This window comes from Mesoplodon bidens (assembly GCF_964165515.1).
Source record: "Mesoplodon bidens genome assembly, chromosome: 3".
NCBI lineage: Eukaryota > Metazoa > Chordata > Mammalia > Artiodactyla > Ziphiidae > Mesoplodon > Mesoplodon bidens.
The window spans coordinates 164,954,219-164,980,424 of NC_138178.1; the positions used below are offsets into that span (position 1 = coordinate 164,954,219).

The following is a 26,206-nucleotide window of genomic DNA, read 5'->3' on the forward strand; positions in this document are numbered from 1 at the left end:
GTAGATAGATAGTGGGAAGCAGCCGCAGAGCACAGGGAGATCAGCTCGGTGCTTTGTGACCGCCTGGAGGGGTGGGATGGGGAGGGTGGGAGGGAGGGAGATGCATGAGGGAAGGGATGTGGGAACAGATGTATATGTATGACTGATTCACTTTGTTATAAAGCAGAAACTAATTAAAAAAAAAAAAAAAGAAATCTAGAAACAATAAATGCTGGAGAGGGTGTGGAGAAAAGGGAACACTCTTGCACTGCTGGTGGGAATGTGAATTGGTACAGCCACTATGGAGAACGGTATGGAGGTTCCTTAAAAAACTACAAATAGAACTACCATATGACCCAGCAATCCCACTACTGGGCATATACCCTGAGAAAACCATAATTCAAAAAGAGACATGTACCAAAATGTTCATTGCAGCTCTATTCACAATAGCCCGGAGCTGGAAACAACCTAAGTGTCCATCATCGGATGAATGGATAAAGAAGATGTGGCACATATATACAATGGAATATTACTCAGCCATAAAAAGAAACGAAACTGAGCTATTTGTAATGAGGTGGATAGACCTAGAGTCTGTCATACAGAGTGAAGTTAGTCAGAAAGAGAAAGACAAATACCGTATGCTAACACATATATACGGAATTTAAAAAAAAAATGTCATGAAGAACCTAGGGGCAAAACGGGAATGAAGACGCAGACCTACTTGAGAATGGACTTGAGGATATGGGGAGGGGGAAGGGTGGGCTGTGACAAGGCGAAAGAGAGGCATGGACGTGTATACACTACCAAACGTAAGGTAGATAGATAGTGGGAAGCAGCCGCAGAGCACAGGGAGATCAGCTCGGTGCTTTGTGACCGCCTGGAGGGGTGGGATGGGGAGGGTGGGAGGGAGGGAGATGCATGAGGGAAGGGATGTGGGAACAGATGTATATGTATGACTGATTCACTTTGTTATAAAGCAGAAACTAATTAAAAAAATAAATAAATAAACTTAAAAAAAAAAAAAAAAGAAGATATGGTATTTATACACAATGGAATAGTACTCAGCCTTAAAAAAGAATAAAATTTTGCCATATGCAGCAACATGGATGGACTTGGAGGGTCTTATGGTTAGTGACATAAGTCAGACAGAGAAAGACAAATACTGTATAATAGCACTTATATGTGGAATCTAAAAAATAAAGCAAACTAGTGAATATCACAAAAGTAAAGACTCACAGATATAGAGAGCAGACTAGTGGTTACCAGTCGGAAGGGTGGGGGGGAGGGGGAAGATAGGAGTAGGGGATTAAGAGGTACAAACTAATATGTATAAAATAAATAAGCTACAAGGATATATTGTACAACACAGGGAATACAGCCAGTATTTTATAATAACTTTAAATGGAGTATAATTTTTATAATAAGTATTGAATCAGTAAGTTGTATACCTGAAACTAATATAATATTGTAAATCAACTATGCATCAATAAAAACAGTCAATAAGAAAACAGACAACCAAAAAATATATATATATGGTAGAAGGAAAGACTCCGTTCACATCACCTACAAAAGCTAAGAAACAGAATTCAGTGTGACAAGATTTGTGATGGATTTATATGAGGAAATGACAAAATTCTACTAAGGCTTATTTTTTAAAGATTTCTATGAATGGATAGAGATACAGTGTTTTCCTGGTGGGAAAACTCAATTTAGTAAGGATGTCATTTCTCTACCAATGAATCTCTAAACATAAGGCAACTCTAATCAGAAATCCAAATATCTTTTCTGGAACTTAACCAAATAATTCTAAAGCTCATCAGGGAAATTGGACATGAAATAAGCTGGGCATTGTTGAAAAGAAAAAGGAGAAAGGAGGAAGAGAAGAAGAAAAAGGAGAAAGGAGGAAGAGAAGAGGGGACAAGGAAGAGGGAAGTCTTCACGGATATTAAAAAAGGAGAACTATTTGGGTTTTGGGTACCAGTCCCAGCATAGACAGATCAATGGAACAAAATACATAATCCAGAAACAAATTTAAGAAAGGTGCCTCTGATAAAAATGACGTTTCAAGAGAGTGGAAAAGGATGGACTATTTAAAAATGATGCTGAAGAGCCTACACATGTGACAAAGTTGTGTAGAACTAAATACACACACACATGAGTACAAGTAAAAAAGGCAAAATGTAAATATAAGATGGTAGGTTATAGCAATGTTAATATCCTGGTCATGATATTATACTGTAGTTTTGCAAAGTATTAGCAAAAAACTGGGTAAAGTATAAACACACTATTATTTCTTATGATTGCTTATCAGTTTGCAATTATCTCAATAAAAATTTTAACTAGAAATAGTACTGAGAAAAACAAACTAGTATTTTCAAAATGTTAGATCCCTACAGTTAAAGAGGAATGATTATCAAGTTTTAAAATTCAAACTGTAAGTGAATACCAGTATATTCTTGGGGTAAGGAAGGACTTTTCTCTCCATGACTCCTAAAGCCAAACGCCACAAAAGAAGATTGATGGAAACTGATAGATTTTCCTACATTAAAGTTAAAGTTCGGGGCTTCCCTGGTGGAGCAGTGGTTGAGAGTCCTCCTGCCGATGCAGGGGACATGGGTTCGTGTCCTGGTCCGGGAAGATCCCACATGCCGCGGAGCGGCTGGGCCCGTGAGCCATGGCCGCTGATCCTGCACGTCCAGAGCCTGTGCTCCGCAACAGAAGAGGCCACATCAGTGAGAGGCCCAAGTACGGCAAAAAAAAAAAAAAAAAAAAAAGATAAAGTTCAGCATAACAACAAAACATGTAAAAATAAACGACAGACATAAATTGGGAAAACTATTTCAACATATGTAAAAGATGACAAGTTAATTTCTTAAAAATCTATGAAGTGCACTCACAAATCAATAAGAAAAACAGTAGATACCCTAATTGGAAAATGGACTAGACATGAATAGGAATTCACAAAAGAAGAGAAACAAAAAAAGGCCACTGAACATGAAAAATGTAGGCAATGAAGCAGAAATTGGTAGAGAAAGAAAGTATAAATTATGGAAGAAATATAGTTGAAGGAAGCTGAGAGGTGATATCTTATTTACTGATACCAATTAGCTCAGCGTCTGGCACATAGTACATGCTCAATAAATGTTTGTTGCATGGATGAGTAAGCAGAGAGAAGAACACGGGTGACCTGTCAAGGAGAAGGAATACTTCAGATGCACGTGGGAGAGAAGAGAAAGGTAGAAGTGTAGCATAATTTTAAGGGAGAAATGGGCAAATTAGGTGGACTTTGATCGTAGAGCCTGTTTGGCCAGTTAAACCAGAAATGATGTCATCAGAAGAAAATCCCTTTGTGTCAACTCCAGAAAGCCTCCAGTGAAAGTACACTCAGATAGGAGAGTCCCTGAGATAAAGCTTAGGGTTTAAACCGTTCTTTTCAAGGCCTATTGTCTGAATGTGCAGCTGCTCAGTCCTCTTCCCATCCTCCAGTGGGTAACCAGTGCCTTTGCCCTTTTCCAGCCCCATGATTTTGCCATCAAATCTGACGCCGCTCAGCATAAACAGTGTGATTGACGAGATGCACATCAGATTCAGGGTGCACCTGAATTCTGGTTTGCACTGGGCACCTCAGACTTGTTCTCCAACTTTTAAGTTCACATTTCCATTTTCTGAAGTAACTTAGCAGAGACCCTCGCATTTGGGTTAATAGCCTGAGTTCACAGGAAGTGTTTGTCTTCAGTGTTTTTTCCCTCAGTGAAAAAATCAGTCTTAATGAACTAGCCCATCCTTTCCCCACGACTAGCTAAAATACCATTTTGTTATACTAGTTTCAAACAGCTCCGCTGGCAGTTATTATACCAATTCCATTTGTGCCACAGGTGTCATGGTGCTTTCTGAAATGGGTTCTCAACTGGCTTTGGGCAAAAGAAAGTTATAATTGCTTTCTGGAACTAATAATATCAAAATTAATGTTTTTAAGAAAAGGCCCCAACAGAGCCCCTCAAAGCACAGTTTATTACAGAGCAGTGACTCATTTAGATACAGCCCAGAAGGTGCCTCTACAAAGAATGAGGTTTGAGTCTCTAAAGACTTTTTCAAAGAAATGGAAGGTAGGAGACTAGAAGCAAAGGAAGGAAGGGAAAAAAAGGAAAGAAAAACTTGATTTGCTGGAGGGAGCTTTGATTCCCTAGAGCTACTTTTCTTTGCAAACATGAGGATGTTTGCCAAATGTTTCTAGGAAATTGTAGGTAATGCAGAGTCGGTATGGGTACAGTAGTAATAACATACTGTCTTAGCTCAGGCTGCTATAATGAATACCATAGACTGGGTGACTAATAAACCACAGAGATTTCTTTCTCTCAGTTCTGGAGGCTAGAATTCCAAGATCAGGGTGCCAGCTTGGTTGGGTTCTTGGGTGACAGCCCCCTTAGGTGTTTCAGACTGCTATCTTTGCCTTGTATCCTCACGTGGTAGAGAGCAGAGAAGAAGAAACTAGCTCTCTCTGGTGAATCTTATAAGGGCACTAATCCATCATGAGGGCTCCACCCTCATGACCTCATCTAATCCTGTTTACTTCCCAAAGGTTCCACCTCCTAATGCATCACGTTGAGGGGGTAGGGTTTCAGCATATAAATTTGGGGAGGACACAAACATTCAGTCTGTAACATGTAGGAAATTTCATGAGTTTCTAGGGAAGCAGTACAGACTGGGGAGGAACATATATTATGAGAGTATAAATAACACATTGATTTCTTCAGTCTTATATGATTCTGTCATTTACCTGGGCCATGCTTCTTTCATCCTTGTTACATCATACATCTAAGTAAAACCCTAAAAGCGAGAGAAACATCAATATTCTGTAGGTCTTTGACTTTCACACCAGATTTCTAGAAGCACTAGGATCCCACAAAGGAGCTAAAAGGCTGCTGCTGTGGGAAAAGCGAGGTGTTGAGAAGGTGGGCTGGGAGCCATCCCAGGTCAAGCAGAACAGGTGGGCATCAATGTTGTGTACACCAGCTACCACCACTCCAGGAGAACCTTACATCCCTCTCAGCAGCAGCAAGAAGTTCAAAAAGGCAGGTGGATTTGCTTGTGCTTTATCTGGATATCCATTACAATAAAGGTATCATTTTCGTAATGTCTTGCAGCCAGATCCTCTCACTCATGTTGAAGAAAAGGCACCTTTCATCAGTTGCCACCTGTGTTGTGCTAACATTCTACTTAATTGAACCATTTCTTTGTAGTCTTGGGGAGGGCAGTTTTGTTCAAGAGAGAACATAATTACAGGTGCTTGTTTTTTTTGTTTGTTTTTTGTTTTTTGCTTTTTATTTATTTATTTATTTTTGGCTGCCTTGGGTCTTTGTCACTGTACACGGTCTTTCTCTAGTTGCGGCAAGCAGGGTCTACTCTTCCTTGCAGTGCGCGGGCTTCTCCGTGCAGTGGCTTCTCTTGTTGCAGAGCGTGGGCCCTAGGCGCACAGGCTTCAGTAGTTGTGGCTCGTGGGCTCAGTAGTTGTGGCTCGCGGGCTCTGGAGTGCAGGCTCAGTAGTTGTGGCACACGGGCTTAGTGGATCTGCAGCATGTGGGATCTTCCCCAACCAGGGCTCGAACCGGTGTCCCCTGAATTGGCAGGCAGATTCTTAACCACTGCGCCACCAGGGAAGTCCCTAGGTGCTTGTTTCTAAGGAGTAGTTTCACTATTTAAAAATTAAGAAGGGGCTTCCCTGGTGGCACAGTGGTTGAGAGTCTGCCTGCCGATGCAGGGGACACGAGTTTGTGCCTTGGTCCGGGAGGATCCCACATGCTGTGGAGTGGCTGGGCCCGTGAGCCATGGCTGCTGAGCCTGCGCGTCCGGAGCCTGTGCTCCGCAACGGGAGAGGCCACAACAGTGAGAGGCTTGCGTACCGCAAAAAAAAAAAAAAAAAAAAAAATTAAGAAGGCCTGGAATTGGGACACCCACTTGAGATAAGTAAATCAAATGATTTTCCCCCTGGAAAATGAGGGTAAAGTCAGAAATAATGAGAGCCTTTATTCCAGCTGTCACATTAGCTAAATGTTTGTGAGGAGGCAGAGAGCTTGAGATAGCACTAAACACAGAGCTGATGCCCCCATGACTCCGTGGATCTCTCAGGGAAATGAAATTTGTAAAATTTCTCTTCGGGAGCTGGCGTAGTCTGATTCCCACGAGGCCAATTTTGTTACCTTCTGAGTACAAAACTTACTGTGACTTAAAGTAATGCAAATGACTTAAAGAATCCTTTTTTGGTCACACCCCCATTTTCTGCTTTTATAGTTAGGACATGAGTCATTTATTTTTGACTTATAAACTACTTATTGCTAAAGAGTTTAGAAATATCCCTTAGTTCAGAGTTACCTGGAAAACAGCTTAATCTTTACTACATATGATATCATAATCTTTTGTCAAGGATGCTCTACTGTTAACAAAATGAGAGAGGTATGTCATAATCCTAAAAATAGCACATTCTAAAAATATCCTTGATTACTTTGGAAGTCATTTCAATCCAAAGGAACGGGAGCAGCTGCCATGGTCCCACAGCTAACCCAGAACTTCTGAAGACGGCTCATTTTGATATAATGTACCATCTGCCGTGTTTTCTGCATTGTATATTAATATACAAAAGAAAATGGGTTGCTTTTGCCTTTAGGACCCCGGAGGTATCAGTCCTTTACTGGGTTTTGGCAGGGAAAATGGGGGGCCCTACTTTAGAAGCTTCCCAGGCAGACATGACTTTTGTTTCCAACCCTCCTGCCCCCTATGCTCTGAACCCAGCTGGTGGTGTTTTCCTGAGTGGGGTCTGCAGCCCTTTTATCAGAATCACTAGGGGTGCTGGTTTAAACATAGGTTTTCTGGCCCCATTCAACCTCCTGAATCAGAATCTCTGGGGGTGAGGCCTGGAAATCCCCAGTTTTTAACCAGTTCCTCAGGGAATTTTCATGTGTACTCAAGTTCAAGACTTCTGTCCTAAGTGACCGTAGTTTCCTTCTACCTTATTCACTTCTCGGTTAATTTTCGGACTGTAAATAAAGGTGTGATCAGACCTTCCATCCTTCCTGAAGCTTGACAGAAGTTTTCCATCCAGCTTTTATGTTGTCTGCAGGTGACTCGGTAAAGGAGTCTACTTGATACACAACCTGGTACAGCTTTCCTTCTTGTGTGTTGTTTCTAGTACTTGATCTCCTGGACCAGGTTTGATGTTCTCTCCTCTAATTACCCCCCACCCTGCCCCTGCTCTTAGTTGTGGCGCACAGACCCAGTTGTTCCGTGGCATGTGGGATCCTCCCGGAGCAGGGGTTGAACCCGTGTCCCCTGCATCGGCAGGCGGATTCTCAACCACTGTGCCACCAGGGAAGCCCTGTCCACACTTTCAAGAGCCTGGGAAGCACGGGTGACCTCTCCACCCCTTCATGTACCTGCACGCCTCTCCCCGCTCACCTCCTGTACTAGCGTCCTAAGGTATCCTCCCAGTTTCTCATTATCCCAAGTTTCTTTTAAGGGACCCTCATCACCATTCTGGCACTCCCAGAGTGGTTTTTTTTTTTTTTTAAATTACTAACACACTCTACTTTCTTTCTCTGAAGTGACAGGGTCCGATCTTCTAAACCTTTAATATAACTAAGACAAGGTTTTACCCATCTAACTATTCAGTAAATAGCAGTCCACTTACTTAAACTTGTCACCCATCCCTCCAGCTCATTTCCAGACATGTGAGGGAAGAGACAGGGCTTGGACGCCAGGACTTCGGTGGAATTGAAGGGCCTGCAACATCCCTCCTGGGGCAGCTCTTCCCCTGCAGGACCGAGGCTCTGCTGAGCAGCCCTGATTTATTATGCACATGGGAGCCACAGGGCACAATGCTGGACCAGGAAGGAAAACTGAAAGAGGCCAGAGAAAGCCAGTTTCGCATCCCATCGTTCCTTCTTGGTAATTTTCCAGTTTTTGGTTGTGAAGAAAGAACCGTGTCAAAGGAGAGACATTCTTAGCTTGATGTTACTAATTAATAAGGACTGTCTTTTTAGTTTGTATAAGGAAGATAAGGGTGACCGCAAACATGGTGCCATGTGAAATCCCATCAAGCCAAAGAGCCAAAGGGATGTTTTGTATATTGGCAGAATTCTTTCTTGCAGAACTCAACAAAGTGTTTAGGATGGGAAAGGAGTGACTTTTTAAAAGTTTTAGAAGGTCTTCCAAAAGGATGAGTCATCCTCTTGTTCCTTTGCCTTAGTACAGGGGTGCCTCAAGTGTGAGATGAATGGAAGTTGTTTCTCTCCTGTAGGGCGTGTCAGCATTTGGTACACAACCACAGCTTTCTGTTAGACGGTTCAAACCCTGGCTTGTCATATAAAAGTCCTGACAGGGTGTTAACACAAGCAGTTTCTGGTGTTATTGTGTTGTTTGAATGGTCATTTACCATTAAACACTTCACTATAAACAGGTAAGTGTGTGTTGTGTACATTAACTTCAGTTTATACCCTAGCAGCAGTTAGCCATCAATGGAAGCATCTCTTCTGGAATCCATTCTCAAGACGTGGCTGTTGGGACTTCCCTGGTGGTCCAGGGGTAAAGAATCTGCCTGCCAATGCAGGGGACGCGGCTTCAATCCCTGGTCCAGGAACTAGATCCCACATGCCACGGGGCAATTAAGCCTGAGCGCCACAACTGCTGAGCTCGCGCGCTGCGTGCCGCAAACTACAGAGCCCATGCACCCTGGAGCCTGTGCGCCACAACTAGAGAGAGAAAACCCGTATGCCACAACTAGAGAAAAGCCCGTGCACCGTAACTAGGGAGAAGCCTGCGCGCTACAACGAAGAGCCCATGCTGCAATGAAAGATCCCATATGCTTCAACGAAGACCCTGCGTGCTGCAACTAAGACACAACGTGGCCAAAAAATAGATAAATAAATTAATTAAATAAAATTTTTAAAAGAGGTGGCTGTTTAGCACTATGAATATTGTTATGAAAATCTATGCCATAGGCCTGGGGTCCCCAACCCCTGGGCCGAGGAGGGGTACTGGTCCATGACCTATTAGGAACCGGGCCGCACAGTGTGGCCAAAAAAAAAAAAAAAAAAAAAAATGGAGGGAGGAGCTGGAGGGGCAGAGAAATAGGGAAGATGCCTGGTGAAAAAACTGCAAGTCCCAGAGAGAAGTCATTTCATTATCCATTGCTTGCTATGTAGCAAACTGCTCCAAAGTAGTGGCTTAAACAACAACCATGGACATTTCTCATAATGCTGTGATCTGTTGGGCTCAGCTGGTGGTTCTTTGGTTCCATCAGGTATCAGCTGGTATAACTCATACAGCTGCATTCAACTTGGAGCTCGACTGGGGCTGGAATGTCCAAGATGGCTTTACTCAATATCTGGGGAGGCTGGAATGGCTGGGGAGAACCGGGCCTCTTTCTCCAGCTGAGGGGTCACGCTTCCTGCATGGCAACTCATGGATCCAGAGGGAGAAAGACAAAATTGCTGGGCTTCTTACCATTTAGGCCTGGAACTGGTGCAGCCTCACTTCTACCACATTCTGGTGATCAGAGCAAGCCTCAAGGTCACCCGAGGTTCAAGGGGGAAGCAAAGTAGGCTTCCCTTGTTGATGGGAGGACCAATAAGTGCTTACAGGGATGGGAGCAGTTAGCTCAGAATCATCTCTGGAAACACTTGACCACAGGCAACAAGAGTAAAGGAGGGCAGTCTGGATGGAGAACCTGGGTTCAGGCCAAGCCTCCACCACTCATGAAGGTTACCTGGCTTCCTGGTGCCTCAGTTTCCTCACCTGGAACACAAAACCTTGGACGTGAAGGCTGTGTAGAGATAGTGCGCCTGGCGAGACCCTTGAATCTTCCATCATTGGAACCCACTCCCCACCCCCCAGCCTCCCCCCAAGAATAATCCATGGGGTCTGCTCTTGCCCCCCTTTTCCTTCCCAATTGAAATTGGAGGGTCTTCTGAAAAAAACACCCACAAACTCCTATGAAACCTCTTTCATCCCACACAAAGAGGCTTAACATTTCTGAATCAAAAATCAAAAAAAAGAACTTTACTGGTGGTGCAGTGGTTAAGAATCCACCTGCCAATGCAGGGGACACAGGTTCGAGCCCTGGTCCAGGAAGATCCCACATGCCGCGGAGCAACTAAGCCCGTGCCTCACAACTACTGAGGCTGCGCTCTAGAGCCTGCGAGCCACAACTACTGAAGCCTGTGCGCCTAGAACCTGTGCTCCACAACAAGAGAAGCCATCGCAATGAGAAGCCCGCGCACCACAATGAAGAGTCGCCCCCACTTGCTGCAACTACAGGAAGCCCACGCGCAGCAAGAGACCCAATGCAGCCAAAAATAAATAAATAAATAATTTTAAAAAACACCCCCCCCAAGAAAATAGAGTGGGTGTATGTATGTGTATAACTGATACACTTTGCTGTACACCTGAAACTAACACAACATTGTAAATCATCTATAATAAAAATTTTTGACAAAGATTATGAAAACATTTATTCAAGTCAAAGTTTGATTTCTCGGTGTATTAAGGAGATGAATCAAGAGGAATGTTTCTTCTGGGCAGGTGTTTACCTGCAATCTGAGGAAACGTTCCAGAATATAATAACATATTTTTCTCAGTTTATAAATTATATAAATCATTAAGAAAGAATTATCACCACCCTGAAATAACCGATTAAGACTTTTGTGTCTTTCCCTTTATTTTGTTTTTTTCTGTGTATGTTTGTGGCAGACATTGCCTGTTTTGGGGTCCATCTCTTCCTCAGGGGCGCTGGTAAACCCTGACCAGTCTAAGAGGAAATCCATTCCTCCTGTAGATAACTGGTTTGAGAAGTGGGCGTGTGACTTGGTGCTGCTTAATGGTATACAATGGGAATTTTGCTAGGGGGTTTCTGGAAAGGATTCTCTCCTCTGATAAAGATGTAAACAAGGCAGGAACACAACATGTTCTGACTCTGGACACTGAGGTGTGAGGAGGTAACTTCTGAAGCTTTTGGCGTGGAGGGGAGACTAACCGACATGTTGATGGAGCCAGAGCCAGAAAGGTGAAATGATCTTGTTCATAGATCATGTTCGAAAGCCACCTAATTAACCATTCCTGGAGCTGCCCTATCTCCAGATTTCATGTTCTATGAGATAATATATCCCCTTCATGTTTAAGCTACCACTACTTATGATTTGCTGTTACTGGCATCCAAAAGCACCCTAAGTGCTACAATATATATAGCTGTATAAATATATTTTGTAAAGTTTATTCTTTCATCCAACAAATATTTAATGAGGATGTCCCAGGCTTGAGTCATTCTGCAGACACACTTTGGCTCTGCTTTTTTCCACTTAACATTTTCTCTAGTCATTAAAAATTATTTGTACATGTAATTTTTAAATTGAAGCATAGTTGATGTACAATATTATATAAGTTACAGGTGTACAATATAGTGATTCACAATTTTTAAAGGTTCTACTCCATTTATAGTTATTATAGAATATTAGCTATATTCCCTGTTTATATGTCCTTATAGCTTATTTTGTACATAATATATATCTTATGTATACAGAATTTTTTAAAATTTATTTTATTGAAGTACAGTTGATTTACAATGTTTTAATTTCTGCTGTACAGCTAAGTGATTCAGTTATACATATATATGTATACGTATATATTCTTTTTCATATTCTTTTCCATTATGGTTTATTACAGGGTATTGAATATAGTTACCTGTGCTATACTGTAGGTCATTGTTGTTTATACATTTTATATATAAAAGCTTATATCTGCTAATCCCAAACTCCCACTCCTTCCCTCCCACATCCCCCTCCCCCTTGGCAACCACAAGTCTATTCTCTATTATCTGTGAGTCTGTTTCTGTTTTGCAGATAAATGCATTTGTGTCATATTTTAGGTTTCACATATAAGTGATATCATATGGTATTTGTCTTTCTCTTTCTGACTTACTTCACTTAGTATGATAATCTCTAGGTCCATCCATGTTGCTGCAAGTGGCATTATTTCATTCTTTCTGATGGCTGAGTAGTTTTCCATTATTTATGTGGACCACATCTTCTTTATCCATTTGTCTGTCAGTGGACACTTAGGTTGTTTCCATGTCTTGGCTATTGTAAATAGTGCTGCTATGAACATAGGGATGCAGGTATCTTTTAGAATTACAGTTTTGTCCAGATATATGCCCAGGAGTGGGATTGCTGGATCATATGACAACTCTATTTGTAGTTTACTGAGGAACCTCCATACTGTTTTCTGTAGTGGTTGCACTAATTTACATTCCCACCAACAGTGTAGGAGGGTTCCTTTTTCTTCATGCCCTCTCCAGCACTTATTATTTGTAGACTTTTTTTTTAACATCTTTATTGGAGTATAATTGCTTTACAATGGTGTGTTAGTTTCTGCTTTATAACAAAGTGAATCAGTTATACATATACATATGTTCCCATATCTCTTCCCTCTTGCATCTCCCTCCCTCCCACCCTCCCTATCCCACCCCTCTAGGTGGTCACAAAGCATTGAGCTGATCTCCCTGTGCTATGCATCTGCTTCCAACTAGCTATCTATTTTACGTTTGGTAGTGTATATATGTCCATGCCACTCTCTCACTTTGTTATTTGTAGACTTTTAATGATGGCCATTCTGACCAGTGTGAGGTGGTACCTCATTGTAGTTTTGATTTGCATTTCTCTAATACTTAGCAATGATGAGCATCTTTTCATGTGTCTATTGGTGATCTGTATGTCTTCTTTGGAGAAATGTCTATTTAGGTCTTCTCCCCATTTTTTCGACTGGGTTGTTTGTTTTTTTTATTACTGAGTAGTATGAGCTGTTACATTTTGGAAATTAAGCCGTTATTGGTCGCATCATTTGCAGTATTTTCTCCCAGTCCGTAGGTTGTCTTTTCCTTTTGTTTACCATTGTTGTGCAAAAGCTTATGAGTTTGATTAGGTCCCATTTGTTTATTTTTGCTTTTATTTTTATTGCCTTGGGAGACTGACCTAAGAAAACATTGGTATGATTTATGTCAGAGAATATTTTGCCTGTGTTCTCTTATAGGAGTTTTATGGTGTCATGTCTTATATTTAAATCTTTAAGCCATTTTGAGTTTATTTTTGTGTAGGGTGTGAGAGTGTATTCTAACTTCATTGATTTACATGCGGCTTTCCAACTTTCCCAACACCACTTGCTGAAGAGACTGTCTTTTCCCCATTGTATATTCTTGCCTCCTTTGCCAAAGATTAATTGACTGTAGGTGTGTGAGTTCATTTCTGGGCTCTCTATTCTGTTCCATCGATCCCTATGTCTGTTTTTGTGCCAGTACCACGCTGTTTGATTACTGTAGCTTTGCGGTATTGTCTGAAGTCTGGGAGGGTTTTGCCTCCTGCTTTGTTCTTTTTTTCCTCAGGATTGCTTTGGCAATTCTGGGTCTTTTATGGTTCCATATAGATTTTAGGATTATTTGTATTAGTTCTGTTATGTATGTGTAATTTTAATGGCTTCATTTTAATGGCTACTTTTATTTAGTCCTTGCCCTGTTATCTGACACTTAGGTTGCTAAAGATTTTCATTATTAAAAGTAAAGACAGGGTGACATCACTGTACATAATTCGTCACATTTCTAATACTTTGGGGGATATATTCCTAAAAATAAAAAAAAACAGAGAGAAAGATATATTTTTAAGATGTCTGATGCATATTCCCAAATTGCTTTCTAGACAGTTTATGCCAATTCGTATGTCCCCATGCAGTGTTTGAGATTTGCTACTGCATCTGAAGTCACTCTCATAATATACATTTTTCCCCAAATGTTTCTGGAAAAAATTATGATTTAAGTCTACAGGACACATTTGCCCAACAAGTCAATGGCATAAAAAAAAATGGAAAGGGAGACTGTTAACAAATGCAAGAGACTTAAAAGATATACTGCATGGACCTTGTTAGGATCCTGATTCATACAGATAGTCTGTAAAAATATATTTTTGAGAGACTGAAATATGGACTGGGTATTGGTGTTGAAGAGTTAGTGTTGGACTTCCCTGGTGGTGCAGTGGTTGAGAGTCCGCCTGCCGATGCAGGAGACAAGGGTTTGTGCCCCGGTCCGGGAAGATCCCACATGCTGCGGAGCGGCTAGGCCCGTGAGCCATGGCCGCTGAGCCTGCGCGTCCGGAGCCTGTGCTCCGCAACGGGAGAGGCCACAACAGTGAGGGGCCCGTGTACCGCAAAAAAAAAAAAAAAAGAGTTAGTGTTAATTTTGTTAGGTGTGATAATGACATAGTGGTTATACTGGGAAAACAAAGTCCTTGTCAGTTACAGATGCATCATTATTAATGGATGAAATGGCATGCTGTCTGGGATTTACTTTAAAAAATTCCAGCAAATAAAAGGGGTAGGGTGAGGGGGCTTCCCTGGTGGCGCTGTGGTTGTGAGTCTGCCTGCCGATGCAGGGGACACGGGTCCGTGCCCCGGTCTGGGAACATCCCACATGCCGCGGAGTGGCTGGGCCCGTGAGCCACGGCTGCTGAGCCTGCGCGTCCGGAGCCTGTGCTCCGCAACGGGAGAGACCACAACAGTGACAGGCCCACGTACCGCAAAAAAAAAAAGGGGTAGGGTGGGATAGAAGAAACATGATTGGCAAGATCTTGACAGTTGCTGAAACTGGGAAAGGAGGGCTTATTATAGTAGTCTCTCTACCTCTGTGTATATTTGAAAAATATAACGCAAAGCTTTTTGATTTTTCACCTTGACTAATTTTTTGAAAGAATATGTAGTTGACGCTATAGGCATAAAAGGGTGGGAGATGGCAGACCTATTCTCCTCTCTTCATGGTCTAAGTGAAGGGCTCTTTTGGCGTTGACTGGGACGCTGGCAGGTGCCTAATTGCTTCATTCCTGGCCCCAAGGACACCAGGGAGCCTGGTTTGGTCCCAGGAGCACATTAAAACAGATCTGAAATGACCAAGGGAGCTCGGCCGAAGTAGACTGCCAGGCGAGCTCCCTTGGCCTCCAAACCAAACTTAGGTGCCCTTGATCCCCAGTCAGCTAGCTCATCTGCCCCCAGACTCAGGGGCTGGACACAAATCAGAAGACTTCAGGCTTGAAGCACAGGAAAGAAACTGTGTATTGGAAAGCACCACCTGTGACAATCAGATTCATTTGTGTGCCTATGAAATACAAAGAGGCCGAATGCATGGGGTGTAACAAGTTTGGTTTTTTTTGTTTGTTTTTTGTTTTTTTTGCGGTACTCGGGCCTCTCACTGTTGCGGCCTCTCCCGTTGCGGAGCACGGGCTCCAGACGTGCAGGCTCAGCGGCCATGGCTCACAGGCCCAGCTGCTCCACAGCATGTGGGATCTTCCTGGACCGGGGCACGAACCCGTGTCCCCTGCATCAGCAGGTGGACTCTCAACCACTGCGCCACCAGGGAAGCCCGTAACAAGTTTTTTAAACCGATTTAATGGCATCACCCATTGGGAGAGGCACACGTACATTCAGAGATGTAAGTGAAGACTGTAGGGCTTCAGCTTCTGATTCAGCCGATCCCCTGATTTTGGTACCAGACCTGGCAGCTACTGCAGTCTGGGTGTCTATGTAAAGCACGGAACTTAGACGCTTGGTTAATTTCCCTCTCTCAGTTCTACTTACAGTGTGTACACCTGACAGTGGTTTCACTCATTTAGCATAGGCAGGTGGAAAGATCACAAGCCTGGGAGACAAGATAAATCTAGGTTCTAACTCTGGCTTTACACCTGTACACCTGGGAGCGGGCCTGGGTATTAGGAGTCAGTGATACCTGGCAGAGAGCAGGCCTTTGATAATGCCTGTGTCCTTTTCCTCCACTAAGGAGGACCCTGAGGCTTATTATTCCCAATCCAAGGGATCCGTAATGCTCAGTATTATGGGACTCAAAAAAGTGGGAGACTTTCTGTGAAAAAGCCTGCATTATTAGCTGACCCACTTTTAAGCTCTGAGAGTAGTAAAAGCTATGGCAACACCTCTAACTGCGAATATTAGGAAGCTGTCTCCCGTTGCTTCTATGAATAACACCACTTGTGCCATCTTCTGTCATTTTGCTGATTGAAAAGATGGCACTGATCAAGCAAATAGTGTAGGTAATCAAAAGCCACAGGTTGTCCTTTCTTTCATAAAATTGAATGTTTTAAAACCAAACAAACAAGATAGCATATAGAGATTTTAAATCCCTGGAACATGTTGCAAAATCACTAGAAGTCTCAGTCATTGGAAAAAAAATCATCTTATCAAGCTTGTCAGTTGGCTTCAGCCACACACCTACATGGATCCCAGTCATTCATCCCAAGTGAGGCTGCATTTGGGACCCTGAAGCCAGGATAGCACCACGGTGCCTTTACTTTGGCCCTTGAGTCACTCTGCCTTGTTTTGTAGACAGCAGTTTATCTGTCGCAGCCTGAGTGATGGGCTCCTGGAGGCCAAGGACCTTGTCCAGGCCATCATTGTGTGGCCCAGACACCTAGTGCTGCCCCTGACCTTAACACATGTTCAGTAAATAATTGTTCTTACCTTTGACTGGGAGCTACTCATTACTCCTGCTTCTCTGCTCTCCAAGAGGAAAATCATTAAGTTCCTTCTGGGATCAGAGGAAGATTTTGTAAAAGAAAACATTTGCCCACTTGAGTCTTGTGTTACACAAGAGAGCTCTCTGATTGTTGGCAAATGCCTCCCCTCACTCCTCCACATATACACCTGTTGTTACCTCTGGGCCTTCCCTTTTTTAAAATATATTTTTAAATTTAACAAATACAGCTCAAAAAATGAGCTGCCCTGTTGAATTGTTTTTTGTTGTTATTGTTGTTTTTTATTGGGGTATAGTTGCTTTACAATGTTGTGTTAGTTTCCACTGCACAACAAAGTGAATCAGCTACATGTATACATATATCCCCTCCCTCTTGGACCTCCCTCCCACCCCACCCCCCATCCCACCCATCTAGGTCATCACAGAGCACCCAGCTGAGCTCCCTGTGCTATGTAGCAGGTTCCCACTAGCTATCTGTTTCACTCACGGTAGTGTATATATGTCAATCTCAATCTCCAAATTCATCCCATCCCCTCTTCCCCACCATGTCCACATGTTCATCTTCTATGTCTGTATCTCTATTCCTGTCCTGCAAATAGGTTCATATGTACCATTTTTCTAGATTCCACATATATGCGTTAATATACGGTATTTGTTTTTCTCTTTCTGAATTACTTCACTGTGTATGACAGACTCCAGGTCCATCCACGTCTCTACAAATGACCCAATTTTGTTCCTTTTTATGGCTGAGTAATATTCCATTGTATATATGTACCACATCTTCTTTATCCATTCCTCTGTTGATGGACATTTAGGTTGCTTCCATGTCCTGACTACTGTAAATAGTGCTGCAATGAACATTGGGGTGCATGTGTCTTTTTGAATTATGGTTTTCTCAGGGTATTTTGGGCCTTCCCTATTTTCAATAACTTTATCCTTTTTTTGGAATGCTGTTGGGTCAATAAATGGCTGCAGATAAACATTTCTCCTTTTTCCTGCGTGTTGCCTCAGTTCTGTTTCAATGAAGACAGCTGCAGTTCTCTGCTAGCCTTACAGCTTTGGGGCAAGGGCTCCAGCTTTCATTTTTATATCTTCTTAGTGCAGAAGCATTCACAAGCTTTACTGGTTTCAGGAATTCACTGAGCCAGAGGAGGTTCCCCCCACAGCCCTAAGTGATCAGGAACTAATCACTCCTCACCTTGGTCACTCCTCCATGTTCTTCAGACTGGGTAGAAAAAGACACTGTTCTCAGCTCAGTCCTTAAACTCAGTATGTTTTTTCTTAATTCTCCACTACTTCAACTGCCTCACTGAAACTCAAGCTTGGGGATAAGAATTAAAGTTACTAACAAGAGAAAAGACAGCAAAGAGAGAATTTCCTTACGTCATAATGAAGATATCTAATAAATGAAACCTACACTGCCAAGAGTCATTAAAGGCCTTTAATTTTCTTTTTTTTCTTTTCTTTTTTTTTTTCTTTTTTTTTTTTTGTGGTACACAGGCCTCTCACTGCTGTGGCCTCTCCCATTGCAGAGCACAGGCTCCAGACACGCAGGCTCAGCGGCCATGGCTCACGGGCCCAGCTGCTCCGCGGCATGTGGGATCTTCCCGGACTGGGACACAAACCCGTGTCCCCTGCATTGGCAGGTGGACTCTCAACCACTGCACCACCAGGGAAGCCCAAGGCCTTTAATTTTCAAAACAAGAGTTCCCAGAGAAGAGATGATGGTCTGACTTTCTCTCTACCATTAAGGGCCAGGACTGTAACTCCCAGTGCAATCATTCCCTGTCCCTCGCTCCTTCCTTACCTCATCACCCATTCCACTCCATGCCCTCCAGCTAAAAAGCAATCAGTATTTGCCTGCAGGCTCTTGGCTATATATTGTTAATTTCCTACCCTAGATAGACCCTTGTATGCTGAGAAAGGAAAATCGAATTTACTTGGAAAACTAAATGGTAAAACAGTATGCACACCTAGGTGTTTGGGAAAGGTGGCCCGTTGGCTCCACATGAGGGAGCAGGAATTCATAATCCCAGAGGCTCACAAATTGCGAGGTCTGATCTGACCACGTCCCAGGATGCACTGGGAGGCAGCCAGGAGCTGAGCTGTGGCAGCAAAGAAAAGTGTTGGCTTGATGATAGCAGGGTGTTATCAGGAAAGAGGATACTGGGTGAACCCTAGAGATCCCAATGAGGCGGCCTCGGTAGGAAACTGAGCTTGATAATAAAGAAAAAATACAAAGAAGGAGGTTTGACTTGAATAAAAAATCTGAACCCGGGGTGGCATGATGAGTACTTATTTTTCAGATGGTGTTTATTTTCAGAAGGACTTTGATGCCCATCCCCTCAAACAAATCAGCCTCCTCATGTTTACTGAATCATTTGCTTGGAAGAATTTCATGTCCCTCACAGTGGGCTGAAGATTAGTGCCCCTGTGTGAGAAATACTGAGTGTATTTTTCTTCCGTTTCTTCTTTTTCTTAGTGATGTCCACTGTCCTACAGTTGGTATTCTTACTAACATATCTGTGTGTAGGGGTAGAAAGGTCAAGAAAGTCAAAACTGTGAACAGTAAGAGACAAAGGCAAGAGAGACTTTTTATATGTTCTCAAACTATAACAAATAACACATCAGTTACCACTCCCAAAGCATGAGAGTTTTGTTTAAAGATGGGAAAATCTTGAGCAAATTATTCATTTCCGTATATGCTGGCATGTGCTGTTTCTCCGCCTAAAACATCACCACCACCACGCACACTCACACACACATATACACACGCACACGCACATGCACCCTCCTTGCCTTGCCTAACTCCTCTTTAGTTTTAGGTTCTCCCTGTTTAGTCTTCCTAGACCCCAAGTCTGAGATGGGTTTCGCTCTTAATAGCTCCCATAAGACCCTGAACATTCTCCAGCACCACGCTTATCACAACACTTATCACAAAACATAGTAATCACTTCACTACATTAGAGCTCTGTGAAGGCAGGGACCAGATCTATCTTTTTTTTTTTTTTTTTTTTTTTTGTGGTACGCGGGCCTCTCACGGTTGTGGCCTCTCCCGCTGCGGAGCACAGGCTCCGGACGCGCAGGCTCAGCGGCCATGGCTCACAGGCCCAGCCGCTCCGTGGCATGTGGGATCTTCCCGGACCGGGGCACGAACCTGCGTCCCCTGCATCGGCAGGTGGGCTTTCAACCACTGCACCACCAGGGAAGCCCAAGGTCTATCTTTTTCCACAGTTCTATTCCCCATTCCTGGAATGGCAGCCAATAAGTGTTTATAGAATAAGTGAATTCTGTAAGACTTTTCTTTGTACGAGCCTTTGTTTATCTCTCTGAACAACATCTGTTAAGTATGGTCATTCAGGTCATCTACTGTATGAGGACATCTATCAGAATTGGGAGGGGAGGCTGAAATCCAGCCCAGATTCTCATCACCAAGCCACTGTCACTGGTGGTATCTACTCAGAGGAAGAGGTACCTTTTTCTGATTGGCACTGTGGCACCATATGGGCTTTGAGCAGCCCAGCTCTGAACAACACTCAGTGTCTTCAAAAGCGAGTCAGAATTCTCCCTCTCATTCCTAGAAAGGCTAGCACAGAGTGCTTTTACGAAACTGTTTCTTCAGGTCCTTTGCCAGCCATCAAAGCCAAGACTGACCCCATTCACGGCAGAGATCTCCCTCACTCTCCTCTGATTTTTGTCTCCTGCAGGGTTTGGGATGACGACTCCAGCAACAGTAGAAGGGAAAACCTTTCTGATCTTTTATGGCCTCCTCGGGTGCTCCAGCACCATCTTGTTCTTCAACCTCTTCCTGGAGCGCCTGATCACCATCATCGCCTGCATCATGAAATCGTGCCACCAGCGGCAGCTCCAGAGGCGGGGGGCCTTGCCCCAGCAGAGCCTGAAGAACCCGGGGAAGGGTGAGGTGGACAGCTCGGCTGGCTGGAAGCCCTCCGTGTACTATGTCATGCTGATCCTGTGCATGGCCTCCCTCCTCATCTCCTGCTGCGCGTCCGCCATGTACACCTCCGTGGAAGGATGGAGCTACTTTGACGCGCTCTACTTCTGCTTTGTGGCTTTCAGCACCATTGGCTTTGGGGACCTCGTCAGCAGCCAGAACGCCCGGTATGGTAGCCAGGGCCTCTACCGCTTCGCCAACTTCGTCTTCATCCTCATGGGCGTCTGCTGCATCTATTCCTTGTTCAATGTCATCTCCATCCTCATTAAGCAGTCCATGAACTGGATCCTGAGGAAGATGGATGGCCGGTGCTGCCAACAATGCCAAAGAAGACTCTTGCAGTCGCGGAGGAACGTGGTGATGCCAGGCACTGTCCAGAACCAGTGCAACATCTCCATAGAAACGGATGGAGTCATAGAGAGTGACACGGATGGGCGGCGTCTCTCGGGTGAGATGATCTCCATGAAGGACTTCTTGGCGGCCAATAAGGTCTCACTAGCCATCCTCCAGAAGCAGCTGTCTGAAACGGCCAATGGCTGCCCCCACCAGACCAGCAGTCTGTCGCTGGACAATGAATTCTCAGGGGGGATAGGAGCCTTTGCAATAATGAACAACAGGCTGGCAGAGACCAGTGGGGACAGGTAGGGTCAAGGAGAGAATGGACAACGAGGGCGCTGTCACCCAACTCAGCTCTGTGCCCTGGCTGGGTTCATTCTGTTCCTTCTAGCCTGGAGCCCAGCTTGAGAAATCTCATCTTCTTGTCTCCAGCAAACAGCCGCTTCCCAGGGCTGCGGGAACCTGCAGCCTCGATGCCTTTCTCCTTATCTTTATTCTTTAAGTCTAAATTCAGTCTTTTAAAAATGAACCACAAAGGCAGTCTAAGACATCACATTGTCTCCTTTACCCACCTTGCTCCAGGGTTTTAACTGCCTGAGAGAGGGAGGGCTTCCTTAAGCCTTGATTTCCTGCTGCTCTATTCTTCATTTGGAAATAAAAATCCTGAAGATCCTGATTTTCCCCTGGAACTCTGAACAGCTGAATTCACTGCCTCTCTTAGTCCCTTCAACAAAGGGGGAGGGTGGGAACTATTTGAGAATGTGACTGGACTTTCTTTTTGCTGGGCTTCCTTCTGGGCAGATTCATCCATGGGGCCATGGCTAGGGAAAGCATCTGTTCCTCTTTATAACTGCCTCTCTATTTTTGCTTTTCCTTTCTTTTATTTTTAAGCTCTTAATGCTTGACTAAGGTGTCTGTGGGACCTCAGTGTGGTAAGAAAACAAAATTCAGCTTCAGGCGTTTAAACGGAGGCATGGTGGTGGGAAGACTCACTCTTGTCACTAAAGAATAGAGCTTAACGTGTTAAGCTCTATTCTTAACACGTTAAGCTCTGTTCTTAACACGTTAAGCTCTGTTGAATGGACCCTTTGAATGGTCCCAGAGACCACTTCATTTTTACCAGGGCTTGGGGCCCATTGCAAAGATAATGGCTGACTATTTATTAGAATCAAAAGTTTAATAAATCCTCATTTTATTAACGAAGATTACATGAGTGCTCATTAAGGACATTACGGGGAGGGTGCCTAATTAAACAGGTGCTTATTGCACTCAGAGAAAAAGGAAACAGGAAGTTAACTTTTAGGAATGTGGACATCATCTTGGATTCTTGGCTGGAGAAACATTCTAGACCAGATAATGAAACTTGGCTTCTCTTGTCTAATCCGTTTCAGTTCTGCCTTGTGGTATTGTAACAGGTCTAATTACATAACCTCCCATGTTGTTAAAGCGGTCCATGCTAGGAGCAAGAGCTGTTGATCTTCTTCATCTACGCAGGAGAGAAGATCTGGGGGGATGAGAGCAGAGTTCATAAGAGATAGCTGCCGTTTTTATAGAATGGTGTAGAATGAATGGTGTCCAAAAGGCACTTTCAGAAGTGAGGAAGAAAGATGGGCGCCATAAAGAAGATAAAGCAGAAAAGCTCTGCCCAGTGAAACTGAGCTGTTGAGCAGAAAGCATCAGGCTGGAAGGAACCTTAGGAACCATCCCATTCAACCCCCTTGTTTTTGACACAAGGAAACAGAGGCACGCGGGGATTGCTCCTTGTCTGAATGCTCAGAGCCGATGAGATGCAGCTAGGAGAAGCACCCAGGTCTCTGATGAAGTCTGGGCTCTTCACCCATGCTCTACCCAGCCTCAGAACACCCCCAACAACTCCCTCTCCAGGCTGAGTTGACTTTTCTTCCAGCTGGCAAACTCAGATATTTTCTTTACGGTACCAGGAGTGCCCTAGAGCCAAAGTGTGATAAACAGCAGGGCTGGGCTTTGAACTTAGGGCTGTGAAGCTCCAAAGTCAGAGATCTTCAACCATTACCTTGTATCGCTCTTACAGGGCAGCAGCCTGGAGCTACTGAAAAACCCTTGTTAGGAACTTCTGATCATAAACTGAGCTCCCTGGGGGCTCTGCCCTGCACGAGGCACTGTGGGGATGGGGAGAGCATCTGGGTCCCTGTCCCTAGGGGATTTCTTGATCTCCACATTCCTGGTACAAGGACTGGCACGAAGCAAGGCCTTGCTTCTCTAACCTGGGTCCCTAGAGATCTCGCAGGTGTACCAAGAGGCCAAGGAGCATCAGTATAAGCAAGCCTCATCTTCCTGGAGGGTAAGTTTTACTAAATGATTTTTGCAGAGAGATGTTATGTCAAAACACATCTATTTAAGTAGGTCCCAAAATTGGTGTAAACTTTTAAGCTAAACATGAAAAACATTTGTGATCTTATGATGAGCTTTCTAAGTCTTCTCAGAGCCTCAGAGGATGAGTTTGTTCTCCTCTAGGTTGGGGGTTCCCTGGTGGAAACACTTGAGAACCAGTGTAAGGAGAGAAAAGTGTAATGCATTTAGGATGGATGGATAGATGGATGGGAGTAACATGCCAAAAAAATTACAAAACTAGGAATCTTTGTTTAGATAAACCTCTTTATACTTACCCTTAGGTGTGAGTTGGTCAATAAGAGAATTTCTAGATAGAAATATCAAAGCTGGAGTTCAAAACCTGGAGCCCACAAATCCCCTAATACTGTTATGTATGCGTACACGAACATGAGCGGAAACACACATGTGCAATTTCCTAGGTAACAAGCTTCAGGGTTTTCATCATGTTTCCAAAGGGGTCCTCACATCTTCACTAGAGTAAGAACGTTTACTGCTATTTTCTCTTGTTACCTTTGTCCCCACTCAGCATGTCTCTAGCCCTCCTGACCAGTTCTCTCTATTCTGTTCTCTCTGAACTGCCACTGTGTGACCTTTAGGTTGGCCCAGGTTCTTCTGTTTAGGAACCCAGAGACTCCCCAGAGTGATAAAGGACATACTGACTCAGCATCATGAGGTGGTCAGGCTTCATCCATGGCTGGGCTCACAGCTGGCCATCTTGAGCTCTCTGTGACACTATAAATGTGAACTGGCCTTGAATGCAGGGATCTCAAAGCCAAGACCCAAGTGACCATCAAGTTTCTCAAGTGACCATCATCCCACACACTTGCACAAGTTTTGTTATATCTCCATCCTACCTGAAATAGTATCTTCTTAATATTTTAATCAACTCAATTTTAATTAGTTTTGTTTAAAAAGAAACTTTGTCTCACTACCTAAACAGAAGACTCATATCACTTGCCATAAACAGAAAATAGAGTCATTGCAAAAATCAATATAATGAAGATAAAACTATGTTATTAAATTCTAACAAGATCCCATATCCTAGTAAAGGCTTTAATCCCAAGATCTTTCCTCTCTCGGTTAAAAACGGAGATTGGCAAATGTGGGGCAGTTGTTATAAAGACTCATTAGCACCAAACAGAGACTCTCTTCATGATGTAATGAAAGGACAGGAAGAAAATTGGGAAGGGAGTAACTTCCTCACCGTATGGTTCAGTGTTAATTCATTCCAAGCCTGAGGGCCCCTAAAATCGTCTCATGTTCCACCCAAATCATTGGTGCACATCCCACATTGGGGGGGCTACATAAAAGTAACAAAGTACAGCACGGTTTCTGAGGTCATGCCCCCCATGTGGTAAAGAACAGTTCTTGGATTTGAACACCAGGCCCAGTAGTTCTAATGTGAGAGACAGTGGGCAGGTCTCTCAACCTCACTGTGTCCCATTCCCTCTGTACCTGTGATGTGGAAACTGTAGCAACACCAGATCAAATGAGGAGATGCTCAGGGCAGGGCTTTGTGGCCTCTGAGGAGCTGCAAATGCAGTGGGTTCTGGTGGTACATGTGCTGTGGGGGTGGGGGGACATTACATCCAACAGGGAAGGATTTTGTTGTCTTCTTGCACCTGCCACCCAGCACTTGCCACACTGCGCTTCATTAACTGTTCTCATTTATTAAATGGTGTCACTCTTGGTGATGGTTTTATACTAAACCAAAAGACCACAATGCCTTTATTTCTGTTCCACTGAGTCCTTTTATTTTAGTATTAGCTGAGCCAATTGAATGATTTGACACAGTAGATTGTTCTGGGAAAGCTGTAATATCTTGGATTTTGCTAGAATTTTATAACTTTTAAGGCTTATCCATTCACAGTTGTAATATTTTGACTTTCATAACCACATTGCAAAGTAGGTAGGGTACTTATCTTCAAACTGCCTTTAATCTTTTCTGAAATAAGAGAGAGAAATAATCACACTTCACATAAAAATTAACTGGGGTTCAGATTGAAGTAGGTTAGAGAATAAGTAAGTTAACATTATACAGGGCTTCCCTGGTGGTGCAGTGGTTGAGAGTCTGCCTGCCCATGCAGGGGACACGGGTTCGTGCCCCAGTCTGGGAAGATCCCACATGCCACAGAGTGGCTAGGCCCATGAGCCATGGCCGCTGGGCCTGCGTGTCCAGAGCCTGTGCTCCGCAATGGGAGAGGCCGCAACAGTGAGAGGCCCACATACCCAAAAAAAAAAAAAAAAAAAAAATTTTACAGACTGGGTTTGAAGTTTGGCTTTGTCACGTTCTGGCTATATGAATATGGGAAAATTACTTAATGTTTTAAAGCCTAGTTTCCTCATTGTTAATGTGGGAACGGTTGTATCCGCGTTGCGGCATCACTGAACCAGGTAAATGAAGTGATCTGGGCCTAGGCTCTCATCATCAAGACTATGGTCCCTAAGCCTTTGGAAGTGAAGGATGATAAGTCACAGCATTTCAGAAGCCAAAAGAAAAACAAAACTAGCTTCTAGAAGAGCCCATTTTATTCCAAGATTTGGAAAGAAAGGAAGTTTCCTCCTTCCTATATGACATAATGTAATACATTCTTTTATGACCAAGTGGGATTTATCCCCAGGATGCAATGACAGTTTAACATTCACAAGTCAGTAAATGTGATACACGACCAGTAGGCTGAAGATAAAAATCATAGAGTCATCTCAATAGATGTAGAAAAAGAATTTGACAAAATACAGCATCCTTTCACGATAAAAAAAAAAACTCTCAACAAATTGGGTATAGAAGGAATGTACCACAACGTAATAAAGGCTGTAGATGACAAGCCCACAGCTAACATCATACTCAACAGTGAAAGGCTGAAATCTTTTAAGGTCAGGAACAAGACAAGGATGCCCACTCTCATCATTCCTATTCAACATAGTACTGGAAATCCTAGCCAGAGAAATTAGGTAAGAAAAAAAATAAAAGGCATCTAAATCAGAAAGGAAGAAGTAAAAATTCT

General features: G+C 43.4%; 1 protein-coding gene across 1 annotated transcript in view; it reads left to right on the forward strand.

The window, feature by feature from the left end:
• The window catches only part of KCNK13 (potassium two pore domain channel subfamily K member 13), a gene marked incomplete at its 5' end in the record, with an annotated part of 117,296 nt that extends 96,098 nt beyond the window's left edge, over window positions 1-21,198 (forward strand). Inside the window, one exon of the mRNA XM_081229459.1 lies at window positions 20,248-21,198. Within this exon, the coding sequence (XP_081085585.1) occupies window positions 20,248-21,140 (893 nt within the window). The 3' untranslated portion in view covers window positions 21,141-21,198. The remainder of the gene's footprint in view (window positions 1-20,247) is intronic.
• Window positions 21,199-26,206: the final 5,008 nt, after the last annotated feature.